This window comes from Cynara cardunculus (genome assembly GCF_001531365.2).
Source record: "Cynara cardunculus var. scolymus isolate 2C chromosome LG 5, CcrdV1, whole genome shotgun sequence".
Taxonomy (NCBI): Eukaryota; Viridiplantae; Streptophyta; class Magnoliopsida; order Asterales; family Asteraceae; genus Cynara; species Cynara cardunculus.
In genome coordinates, this window is record NC_037532.1 from 8,742,969 (window position 1) to 8,756,947 (window position 13,979).

At 32.9% G+C, this 13,979-nt stretch overlaps 1 protein-coding gene across 2 annotated transcripts; it reads left to right on the forward strand.

Annotated features, from left to right (window-relative positions):
- The first annotated feature begins 4,094 nt into the window (after positions 1-4,094).
- On the forward strand, positions 4,095-9,333 carry LOC112512428 (R3H domain-containing protein 2). 2 transcript variants are annotated; one of them, XM_025118382.1, is made up of 4 exons: positions 4,095-4,595; positions 7,535-8,150; positions 8,489-8,765; positions 9,093-9,333. In XM_025118382.1, exons 1-4 carry the CDS (start codon positions 4,481-4,483, stop codon positions 9,144-9,146), a joined length of 1,062 nt encoding a protein of 353 aa, XP_024974150.1. In that variant the 5' UTR covers positions 4,095-4,480; the 3' UTR covers positions 9,147-9,333. The 2 variants fall into 2 exon arrangements, with proteins under 2 accessions (XP_024974150.1, XP_024974151.1); XM_025118383.1 differs by having other exon boundaries at positions 4,096-4,595; positions 9,096-9,333.
- Positions 9,334-13,979: the final 4,646 nt, after the last annotated feature.

Consider the following 13,979-nt stretch of genomic DNA (forward strand, 5'->3'; position numbering starts at 1 on the left):
TATATATAGATATATATGTATAGATATATATATATATATATATATATAGATATATATGTATAGATATATATGTATGATGTGCATGTTAAACATATGTTATGTACATGTTTGTATTTTATCTTTAGCATGTATATGGAGGTTATTACAGTGCATGCATGGTAATAGTTTATTGTTTGCCTAACACATTATTGGCTTAATTTATGTTGGTGATTCAGACAAACATAGTCCTGTAGGCTGTAGAGGTGAATGGTTAGATGTGGGTTGCCAAACCAAACCACTCAGAGAATATATGGAGACATGGTAAACCCTAATTAACAGAAGAGGATGGTTTATAAGATCTAAATGATGTAAATTGTTTTCGGGAAAAAAATTGTATATTTTACCGTACGATGTCTCAATTGTGTATGCATGAGTGTGTATTGTGTGCATGTAAACCGTGAACTCATTGTACTTATAAAGCTATATTAGTATGCATCTTACGCAGTGGCGGATCCGGTAAATTAATGGGGTGGGGGCATGTTGGATGAGACTTGGGGGGAGGGAAGCATTTGGTCATATGGGACTGGAGGGAAACCATGTACGACGAGAGTGAAAATATAAAATTTAAGCTAGTCAACAAAAGCTTTTGGTTTTTGACTGAGGGTCTTTCCCCCGGTGCTTAAAGGCTGGATCCGCCCCTGATCTTAAGAGTTTAGGTACTGATTGTGGATAAAGACAAGACTTGGAATATTAATCTTACGTTCCAATCGTATTTTTATACATTATGTTTATGGTTTATGTAACTTCTATGTATGGTGATTATGTTAAAGACTTTCGTTGTAAGAGTGGTAAAACCTAAACATTTGTATTATGGAGTTTATGCACTACAAAAATATGGTTTGCGGAAAATATGATGTGATATTTTAACGGTGGAAATGAGATTGTAATCATAGTTTACCTCTTAATAGTTTCATTAAGATGCAACATCTGAATTGTTAAGAGGTGAATCTTGTTAATTTGGCAAAACAAAAGTTTGTCTCTTAATGGTTCTAAAACCATCTGAATGATTTTGTATTGTGGGTCTCCCTTGATTATTCGGTGCCCTAATTTCATTGTAAACAATCACCAAACAATTATATTTCGTTTTACACTATATCATGGGAGTCTCTTAATCATTCCGACCACTTAATCATTCTGTACAAAACCATTCAGCAACTACCAAACAACCCCTCATTTATCTATTTAGTTAATCATAATTTAATCTAATTAAATAGTAATTAATTAATTAGTAATGTATCTCTCATTTATTTATTTAGCTAACCATAATTTAATTCAATTAAATCATAATTACTTAAATAGTAATTTTAATAATTACACATATTTAATTGTTTTATTCTCCTTATTCAAATGGCTATTTGCGTGTGATCGATTGAGATCTTGTCAAGTTGGCAATAATTATAAATAGTATGTGTAATTATTAACAAGGAGCAGTATATAGCAACCGATCTCGTGATCCAAATGACAATGATTAACTGATTGAGTCCAATCATTTTACATGATCATTTCGGTGTACGAATATGCCATTTTGTCATCAATCCCCAGATTCAAACACAAGACAAATTTTGAACATATAACAGATCCTGATATCATGTATCGACTATTTGTGCATGCATGCATTTCAACCATTTCTTCCATTATATCCCATCAAGGGGCCTAAATGCACTAATCCTGTCATGTCATGTAGGAGGGACAAATCCTATGTGTCGGTAAAACAAGTCTCTATCACACACCTAATGACTATTCTGCCACTCTATTGTGACGTTATTACAACTAGAATCAAAGTGTTTGACTTAACTATAGTGGACCTCAATATCATCAAAGCTAAAAGATGTTATCATAATCTGATCATATGAGAACCGTTTATGAGACTCATGTGACAACCAATATAGTAGTATTCTCATGCCAAGTCTATCCAGTACACAAGTTCACTAAGGGGCCGTTTACCAAAGTCTCACCTGGGTAAGCGCTTACTAAGTCACATTACCTTACCGGATAAATATAATAAGGATCAAGAATCTTACTCGGTAAGAGCGAGTCAAGGACCAAGAGTCTTACCCGATAAGTGAGAACGACAATTCTTACAGCGGTAAGCGATTACCGGGTAATTTTTGCATACGATGTCGTTTTGGTGGATTAAGATCTTATCCGGTAAGTAAATGATAGTGTTAAATTTTACCGATAAGTGCTTATCGAGCAAGTGTTTGGTAAACAACCCCTAAATTTAAAGATAAGATAAGTCGTTTACCAAACGCTTACCCGGGTAAGCGCTTACCAAGTAACATTACCTCACAACATGAATATGGTAAAAATTAAGAATCTTATCCGGTAAGAGCGATACAATGACCAAGAGTCACACCTTCAGTAAGTGAGGACAACGACTATTACCACGGTAAGCGCTTACTGGGTAAATTGTTGCATACAATGTCGTTTTGGTGGACTAAAATCTTACCCGGTAAGTGAATAATAGTGTTAAATTTTACCGGTAAACACTTACCGGATAAGTGTTTGGTAAACGGCCCCTAAAGAAAATTTTGGAAAATAACATTGTTGAATGGGAAAAGTGCGGCCCCATGCGTTGGTCCATTAAAAGGCAAATTGCATTAAAATGGAACATACCGTCTTACAATTTCTATTGTGAAGAACCAAGGCTCAATTTTGGAAACCGTATCATGTTTTTGATGCAATTAATGGAACATACTATAACTTTGTGAACTAAAAATATGAAGCTTTTTAAAACTAAATATGATTCTTGATTTTTTTTATTAAATCTGCCTGCTTGAGATATTTTACCGTAAACACAAAAACTGAGCTTTTAAAGTAGGTTTCCTAGCAGGGAACCGAAACATTTCGATATTAATTCTCCAAATATATAACTATAAAAAATATAAGCATGCTAAAGGTTATGATACTATGCGAGTTAATTTATTTATATTGGATACGTTACATGCAAGTACTTTAGAAATTATGTTATAAAAATGTTGTTTTGGGCCTTTTTACGAACTATAATACGATGACTATAAGGTAGAAACGTGATGCATGGACATAAAGGAACAATGTTTTTCAATAATATACATTACTAAGAAACATAAATACCGACGTCTGATATAATTTATCAATTTTCAGAGAGATTTGAGTTTGAATACCTGAAAAATTATCCCATGTAACCAATTCATGCTCATATTTCAGATAAACAAAATTTCTCTCGTTTCATATGGAAAAGAAGTTTTACACAGATCTCTTAAATTACAGCTAAAAATACTTATACCATAACATAAAAACCTGTTTTACACGATATACATGAGGGGTAGTGTATCAGATTGGATATGGATAAGACTAAATCGAAATCAAATAAAAAAGAAGATAAATTATTGGAACAACAAATCGAACCAATCTAAACCCATTTACAAACGGTTTAAAGGGTTGTTACTATACGATTACTAGGTTTGGCAAGAGTCACGATTCTCATATACCTTATTGTATAACATTTTCAATCATCAAAATAGATTGTTGTTAAGATCTGTTTATCCGATAAACGATATCAAGGTATGAGCCTTCTCTGTTACTTACTAAGTAAAATTCTCGAAGATAAAATTCTCGATATTTACCATATTCAACTTATAAGATAAACATTTACCAGATAAGGGGTTGTTTGCCGATTGCTGAATGGTTTGGTGCAGAATGATTAAATGGTCAGAATGATTAAGAGGCTCTCATGATATAGTGCAAAATGAAATATAATTGTTTGGTAGTTATGTATAATGAAATTAGGGCTCTTAATGGTTAAGGGAGATGCAAGATATAAAATCATTTAGAGGGTTTTAGAACCATTAAGAGACATATTTTTTTTTTGCCAAACAAGATTCACCTCTTAAAAATTCAGTAATTGTCTCTTGATGAAACTATTAAGAGATAAACAAATAACCCCTAAATATTTGGTAAAGATAATGCATTGGTCCCAAATTGCAGTATAAATAGAATGAAGAATAAGGGTTTTCTTACCAACCCCAAAAAGCATGGGGGTTTGTCTCTCCTCCCACCAGCCACCAACCTCAAAGCCCACAATAACCTCGATTGGGCTACCGCGTTGACGAAAGATTTCACATTGAATCTAACCCTATTCTCCAAAATGGCAAAAAATATCTAAACCCATTTGCAATCACCGAGTATTACTCTCTTTTTCTCTCTCTTCGCCTCAAGATAAGAGGAAGAGCGATCCATCAAAACGACTCTCTTTCTGCACAACCCAAAAAGTTTCTTCTTCCTAAACCTTCTCCCTTTGGGGATATAGGAAAGAGGAGAAGATTCTTTGGTTCTCCAATCTGGGTTTGGAGAACACTTTATCAGATACAATATCAATATCTATGTATGGTTTTAGGTTAGGGATTTGATTGATTGGTTAACCTTTTTTTGGGAGGAGAAAATAAAGACAAAAAAAGATACGATGGAGCAACATAATTCAGTACCGTCAGTAACCACCACCACGACGGCGGAACCTTCTATGGCGGTGGATCCTTTTTTGGTTGAGGCTCTCCAGAATCCTCGTCATCGTCTTACCAGTTAGTTCAATTTTCGATTTTATTCCTCAATTTTGCCCTAGTTTTGATTTTCTAGATACTGATTTATCGATCTGTGCTTTCGTTATGATTGGGGTTTGTTATATTGGGTTTTTTTTTTAAATGAAGTTCGATTCTTCTAGCTATTTGATGGTTAGGGTTAGCGGACTATATTGTCTCATAAGCTGTAGATCTGGTGCAATTGCCGTTGTTAACGAAGTGGGCATACGGTATTTTGAGTTTGTAAGTGCTGGGTTTAATTTTCCAAATGTATACCATTACATTTTGCACTGGATCTTTTTATGTTGGAAAAAATAAATAAAAATCAATGTTCCTTTAGGGGAAATTTTGGTATTTGAGTGAAGTAAAACCCTCAATAATCTAAATGTAATTTACAGATGAATAAATGTAAAGTTGCCCAAATATAAGAGCATCTCCAATAGATCCTCCGAGAAGGAGAAATTGAAGACTAATTGAGGAGTGCTATAGCCATCAAACCACCATCCACATTATCAAATTGTTTCCGACAGTACTGGTTACCATCCGCGACACAGTTCGCACAAACACTTGTGAAGGCATATGTGGAAGTTAGATTCAGTTTAGTTTTCTATTGGTCGACCGATAGAAGATTTTAGCTTCGAAATGCCGTTGTAGATGGAATGTAGGAACTCTTAGTGGGTTGAAGACGTCATCTAAGTAGGATGTATAATTGATGAAGGTTTTAGTAACAAATCTAGTGTTGGAACTAGTTTTTTTGTCCCCTGTGTGTGAGGTAGTGATTTCTTTGTGTCTCTAGAAAAACAGGGTTTTAGTAAACAAATCACTAGGTATTGAATTCCCATATAGTACCAGACTCATGTTATTGTGGGAGAGAGATGTTGGATGATGAAGATAATTGAGTGGCGAATTGTGATGTGGCATTTAGGTTTTTAAGTTTAGAAACTCTTTAGGTGAAACAATGCCCCTATTTACTGGTATGTTATGGCTGGACGCACCATTAACAACTAATCACGTTGGTGTTGGCATTAATGCCACATGATGCTGCTCTCCCACTTGAGTAGTTGGTTCTTTTTTCTTTTACTTTGAAAGTAGTTGCCTTTAGCTTCAGCCACTCAAACTTTTGATGTAATTTTATTTTTCAACATATTAATGGCATTTTCCATGCCTGAACTTTCCCCCGTCTTGTTATCGGATTTGTGAAGTTTTCAGGTTTTATACCATGGCTTTTGTACATGGGTTTATTTCTGTTAACCTAAGGGGGGATGCTTAAATTGGTCATAGACTCATAGGAAAAATACTTACTATATTTTTTCAATAAAAAAGGTCTTAATGCGAACTGCATTGTTATAGATTCAACCCCATTGTATGCCACTCTGTTACAAACCCAGGTCTTGTTTATATTACTATAATGTTCTTTTGCATTTATTATAGAGCTAACTGAATTTGTTTATGATGCCACAATCAAACATATATCCTGGCTAGGTAGTACTACCTAGGTGGTCGTGGGTTGAACTTCACATTTCCATTTACTGATTTGGAAGTTCTTTTTGTGATACCTACTGATTAAATATTCTTTAAGGCGTGCTCAATATTGAACATCCCAAAGTTTCTTCAGTTGGTTACAAGTAGAACTTAGCTTAAGTTGAAAAAATCTGGTAGGATGCTTCAGGTTTGAGTTTCAACTGCTTTCAATCCTTTCTTTGCATTAGTTGGGTATACTTTGATAATGTCACTCAAATAGTCGTTCTGTATACTTTGGAGTTTCTGGGTGATGGGGGTTTCTTTGACATCATAGTTCTTTGACTACTATCTTATTTAGTATCTTACTCAACATTTGCATGTTCTATAATCATGGAATGTAACTCCATTTTATGCGGCACTTGTCTAAATCCTATCATTTCTTCCGAGGTTTATTAATTTCATTTCACTAAGTAGATGCTGTCGAAGTGCATTAGCTTTCATGTTTTTAATCCCCAAACATGGTTTATCCCAATTTAGTAAAATAGTTACCTCCTGAGCCTATATGTTTATTTGATGTTTCAAATACCCCCTTAAGCAGATGATGAAAAAGAGCGTGCCATAGTTTCAACGGCTACATCCTAATAGGAATTATCTTCAGATTTAACAGTTGAATTCTAAACAATCTGAAGTATGGACTAATACCTTAAATTCTTAGAGGACTATTGAACTTGATAATCAGAGAAGCTACAATGCCTTTGATCACTAACTAGTTATTATATGTGTCATTTTATCATGATGCAAATTCTTAATATTATTGGTAAATAGCTTAATTGTTTTGAACGTATGACATTTTGGGGCTTATAATAGATTATTAAACACATCGCATACAAGTATTATACACGCTTGATATCTTGTCATCCCTCTTCCAAAGTTAAATTATATAAAAAAGAAGCAATTGAGCTGTGATGAGGATCCAAGCACTTGAAGGCTCATGGTCAGCTAGGCATAGGATTCCTCCCTAGGAAATTGCATTACTTTGGTTAAAATATCTTGTTAACTCAAATACATCTAGACAGCGACAAATAGAAGTTAAAGAGTTGGTCATCTTTTTCTAAATCATATTTGAGTAATTGGTGATGGGACATAAAAAAAATCTTACTCTGATTAAATACTATGTTTGATCGTTTTATCATATTAAAATTTAAAACACTAATTTGAAGAAGATTTTTCTGGTGGATTTAAGGAAACTGCATTACTTTCGCAAATATGAATTTAATTGGTCAATAGGTTTTACTCATGATATTTCAAAGCAGAAATCTTTTAGTTAATATAAGTCATCTCAAAATGGAAATTACTATGGACCAAGGGAATGCAAGTTTTGCATTAGTTAATCTAAATATGAAACAACATCATAGATTACAATCTCAAATATTCAACTTATAACGTGTTCTAATATCCAAATTTGATTTTATTTATTTCAGTTCTTCGAATGGAGCTTGATATTCAGAAGTTCATCCAGAACTTTGAACAGCTTCAGTTCGAGTTTCAACATTTTCCTACTTCCTATCTTCGTCTTGCGGCCCACCGTGTTGCACAACACTATGGTCTTCAGACCATGGTTCTTGATAACTTTTCGGATGGTCAGGGGACTAGGATTTTGGTGAGGAAAGTAGCTGAAAGTAAATACCCTGCTGTCTGTCTATCCGATGTACCAGCCAAACTGTCAGAAAATGAGAAACATGAGCATGTTAAGATCGTTCTAAAACCTAGGCCAAAATCATCTTCAGATGGAACAAATGAACAGGGAACAAAATCTAATTCGATCCGCTCAGTTGAGGAAAGAAAGGAGGAGTATGATAAGGCACGAGCTCGTATATTCAGCTCTCCTAGTAGTCCTCAGTCAGATGGTACACCATTAAGGACCTCATCAGATGGAAAGAACTTGTGTTTCAGCGGAGATGAATATGAAGGTTTCAGAAACTCTACCATTGACTTGGAGAGAAATTTCAGCAGAGATGGAAATACTTCTCGTGTAGCCATTCTTAGGGACAGGGAGAAGGATCTGACTGATCCAGATTATGACCGCAGTTATGAAAGGTATGTATGTATCCTGCGTATATGCATTTTTGTCCCATCAAAATAGGTGTGGAACAAACCAAAATTACTAAACTACCCATGTCATGTTAAATTAAAACACTCGACTTTCCACAATTCTTTCACTCTTGCGTCCGCATACCAAATGCAATAGCATCGATAATCAAGTGAAGCACATCACACAAGACTGCATGGGAAGTTTATCTAAATTCAAAATTTAATACTCTTTTAGGGAAGGAAGGATTATAAGATCTTTTAAGCAAACAAAAGTGTGCAGAAGGTTTATCTTGAGTAATTATATAACTTTTTTATTGGTTATAAGTATATCATTACTAACGCAGGTACGTGAGGAACCTTCCGGTGAGTCAAGGGTTTAACTTGTTGCCTTTGAGTTTGCCTAAGTTCCAACCTCCATGTGTCCAGTATGATCCTTTGGTACCTCATCTGGGACAAGTACCAGCCACTCAAGCATCTCTTGGCTACCGGAACTCGACCATGAATCCATATCCTGTTGTTGGATTGAATCACATATCGAGGGATGCTGTCTATATGCAATGGCCGTCTCATTCCATGATGTATGCACACTCATATGATCAGTTTAGACATGCTGTTTTCCAGGTACCCTACATTTAACCATTCACACTTGTATATCACTCCCATAATTATTTCCGACAAAAAAAACATAGTGTAGCATATGCACAAGCCCAAGGTCTTCATAGAAACAACCGCTCTATGTACATCTCAATCTCACCCATCAGACCCTACATTCGAGTGGGATTTACTGGGTCTATTTGGTTTTAGAATGTAGCATTTCATTATACGATTGCAACGCCAACTTATGCATAAGCTGGGGGGTTTTCTTGGAAATGACTGCCCTACACTTCAGAATGTAGCGTATCATGTTACAATTTGATGGTGGCTAATTTGATTGTTTGATTGTTGTAGCAGGCACCATTCTGTCAGCAGCCCCTCAGTTTTGATTACTCACAAAACCATTAGGGTCGTTGGGGTCAGGTCGGGTCTACAAATTGAACTGGGGATGTACGCCGATTTTGTTACCTGTTACTGTTAGGAATTGATTGATCTTGTTATTCATTGGAAACCTGTAATACTTTCTGTGTCTTTGGTTGATTCAACTTTCAAATACTAGCACCAACAAGTATTCAATCATTGTTCCTATCTTTCTGCATTTGGGTCATTTCAGAAATAAGCAAACACAAACAAATAAAGAAGCATTTTTTATACAAAGAAACCCCATCATAGTAAGATCAAGACTTATTATAAGACCTATCAACTACCTTGAAATTGCCATTTGATGTTCAAATGACAAGTGAAGTACATTCTTTCAATCTCTACTTTTGGAAACATATTTTTAAATGATCTATTTTACGGTCTATGACAAATTTTGATTCGATTGCCCGAACAACTTATCTATACTATATTATAAAGCATTTGACAAAAAATCCTAAAAACTATTTTTTATGCATGAAATACTGTATATTGATGTATATTACTTAAAATTCAAGATTACAAGTAATTATGCATAAATTAACTGTGGATAAACATAATCAAATAGAGGATAAACATCTTATTTTAAAATATAAAAAATCTATTATATAATTAGAATAATTATAGAGTTCTAACAAAATAAATAGTTATTATCTTTATAAGAAAATTATATTATTAAACCAAATATAAATTACTTCGTTATAGTACCTAAATTAAATTAATAAACAAATTGAATTAAAAAATTACACAAAAAAATAGGAATTTTAAATAGTTAATTTTGATACTAATATCGATATATTTTTGTCAAATTTTTATGATATCTTCAAACTAATATTTTATTCAAAAATAAAAACATATCGCTTTCTCAAAATCACATAAGATCATATTATAACATCGACTGAGATAAAGAATAAAATGAGACATTGAAATCGAGATGTGTCTCGATGCATTGCACGAGTACCCTTCTAGTCTTCTCTAATAAAACCAGTGAAATCTTAAAATCGTTAAAATTCACGACTCCTGCCGCATTGTGTGGGTACACAACTAGTAATATTAAATTTTTAACAAAAGTAATGTTGGCATGACTTTATTATTACTAGAAGGGTAATCGTGCAATGCAGTGAGATACATCTCGATTTTAATGTTCTATTTTATGCTGTCTCCGTCGATATTAGAATACGATTTTATGTGTTTTTTAAGAAAACAATAATGATTTTATTTTTGAATAAAATATAAATTTGAAGGTATCATAAAAAATTGAAAAAAATAATATCAATGTTAATATCAAATCAATTATTTAAAAGTTCTCATTTTTTATGCAATTTCACTAAATTTTTTTATTATAATTTAATTTAAGTTTGATAATAAAATAATTTATTTTTGGTTTAATATTATAAATTTTATAAAGATAATAATTAAGTATTATGTTAGAATTCAATGATTATCTTAATTATATTTTAGATTTTTTATATTTAAAATGAGATGTTTATCTTGTATTTGATTATGTTTATCTGCAGTTAATTTCACGAATTCAGATATGAAGCTTTAATAAGTTGTACTTACGCACAATCTACATGCAATCTTAAGTTTTAAGTAATATGCAATAATAAACAGTATTTTACGAATAAAAAGTGGTTTTTAAGAGTTTTGTCAAATATTTTATAATATAGTATAAATTATTATTGTTTATTATTATCGCAATCTTTTATATTATTTGTGTTTGAAATGGTCGAATTTATTAGAAATGTTTGGATTTTAACTCGTTGAGTGGTTGTATACGATATAAAAGAAGATGATGAAAGAAATAAAGATATACTTTCAAATAATAATATTAAAGAAAATAATATAATTATCATATTATAGATAAGTTAAATAAATTCAAGTTTTATTAGTTTACAAAGTTTGTCATAGACTCGTAAATAAATCATTTGAAAGTATGTTTTTCAAAATAAAAATTAAAACTAAGTCGTTACTTTTTTATGCAATTTATCTTCTTCAATTTATACAATGATTTCAAATAGACAAATTTTTATGTGATACATTAACATAAATTTTTTTTTTTTTTATCAAATTGAACAATAAAAGTTATTTCAGTTTAAGGTGACGGTTGTTTTTTAAAAGGTACTGAAGTCTGAAGTCTGATTTCACTTTTGATTTATAAGAGGTGGTGTTGAAGTCTGAAGTCTGATTTCACTTTTGATTTATAAGAGGTGGTGCTGAAGTCTGAAATCTGAATCAGTCAGACTGTTTGTTTTTACGTCTGAAGTCTGAAATCCGAATCAATCAAATAATGAAAGAAACCTTAGTACTTGCAGATTTTGATGCTAGGTTCAATGATAAATCAAGGATGACCCAAAAAAAGAATACACACAAGAACTTAAGTCTCATGAAACTTTAAACGTATAGAGCAATACCTAATCAAGAGAGTCAAAGATCGAGATTTGATGGATTGAGAGAGTTTGAGATCGATCGAGAAACATAACCTGAGATCGATTGGAGTAATTATTATATCATAATCAGGTTGGTTTTGCTCATGGCATAAAATGAACTTTTAATAAAAATCTTTAAACCACATAATTCAACTGTTTTAGATAAACCCCAATTCAAGAAGGCTTTGATTAGAACAGCCAAAAAGCAATGGAAGACCAAAATAGATAAGACAATGTAGTGTTGTATGCTCTGGATTGAATATATATATATATATATATATATTGCAATGGTTGTAAGCTAAATTGCTAGATCCTACAGTTGGATTGTTGTTGTGTTCCTAATCGTAAGGTGCAGTATCCCTATTGGTAATAAGATCATAATGGATGGTAAATTCCAAGGGAGCGTGTATATGGTAAATTCATGGTTCATCGTCCATTTATAAGGAAAACAACAAACAAAACTGCACAATATGGTTTTGTTTTTGGTGATTTGATACACCACTTAACATAAACGTAATAGAACCATCAAGACCAACAAATTGATGAAATACCTTGAAAAACTAATAAGATGATGTTAGTCAAGAGGGAAGAAGAGACGCGGGTTCTCAGAGAGATCGAGAGGCAAGACCCATTACCTTTCTGGAGAGATCGAGAGTAGAAGAGATCCAGAGATGCTTGGATCGAGAGATACTTGGATCAAGAGGCAGATCGAGAGCTTGAGATTGAAGTGCTTAAGATCAAGATATGGACGTTGAAATCGAGAGCTGAGAGCGAGATGGAGGCGGCTTCTGAAATTGACTTGAGAGATAGGTTCCTCACTTAAAATTAAAAGGACGGTAAGGGGTATTTCAACTCTTAATTAAAAAAAAAAAAAAAAAACCAGTCTAAAATGGTTTATGTTTGACCGAATAAGACTTTAGAGGCAATTAAGAGTTTGTTTGCTGTTTTTATAGTTATAAATTAGTCGTTAAATAAATATATGAATATTTCTATCTATTAATAAATAAAATCAATAAAGTATTAACACATAAATTTTATTAAATGATAAAAATATTATACTGAAATACACAGTAAACATTAGATTAATCATCATTTCTTTCTTTCCAAACCGTTGCCAAACCTCTTCAACCAAATCTGATTATAGCTGATTATTCCCTGACCGATTACGTATTTTAATATGGTTTTGAAGATAAAGTTGATTATAAAGAACATTAAACATTGAGTAAATCAGTAACATTTCTTTATAAGAATACATCATACATCATCGAAAAGCTTGATTTAATATGTAAGAGATTATCAAATACAATTTCTAATTATACCCTTTAATTTCTTATACAAATTACAGACACATCAACAAATCATATTCTATCTTATATTAATTATGGATAGATCAGGAAATAAATTGATACCAGTTATAATCGGTTGGTAATAATGTGTCAAATTACGGACGCATCAACAAATTAGCAACTCATTAGATTTACCGTAGTGGTCATATGCAATTAATTAGATTTATCCAAACCATAATTTCTTAATTCGATTTGTGCTACATCTGTAACGCCTCGAAATCTGAAAATAGCATTAAGTTTAAACCTCGGTGAAAATACCGGGATATCGTAAAATATAAGAATTTCACCAACAAACGTAACAAGTTTAAGATAATGGAATTCAAAAATAGAATATGAGAGTACTATGACTTCTACCTAACCCTGAATAGAATGCCGCCAACTCCCAAAAGATCTAAATTGACCCATACTGCTAACTAGCACCGAAGCTAACTCATTGACCTCCAGGACAACCGTTAATAAAATATGTTATACATATCAATAAGTGTTAAACTTAATGCCTAGCGATCACAAACAATTAAACATAAATTTTGCAGAAAGATATCTGTGAGAGAAAATATTCCAATATGACGAGTTCCCAAATTCAGTGTTGCCGCATGACTTCCTTCTTCCATGAGATACCATTTATATAAAATATTAGATAACATCTTTCGATTTGACGGAGGAGATCTGTTTCCATTGTGCATTATGGAACACAAAAGCAAGCCACTCAACACTGTTATCGAGTTATTAGGGTTAGCTTCCTCTGTATTTCACCCCAAACGGGTTGTAATGCCAGGCTCACAGTATTCCCTTCTATAAGATTGGTCTCTAGGGGAAACACACCAAATAAGTCGTGGTCCTCGTGTCCAACCATGTCGGATTATAACGCAAGACTCCCAAAAGCTTGATATCATCTTCCTAGGGTCAAGGTGAATACACCAAACCCCCTCATTTGACTACAAAACGGGCTCTCATGCCTATGGATCCAATACACTCTCGCCCTATATTCACAAGATCTCAATGTTAGAAGACCCATGTACCACGACTGAATAATTCCCAAATAACGTAAA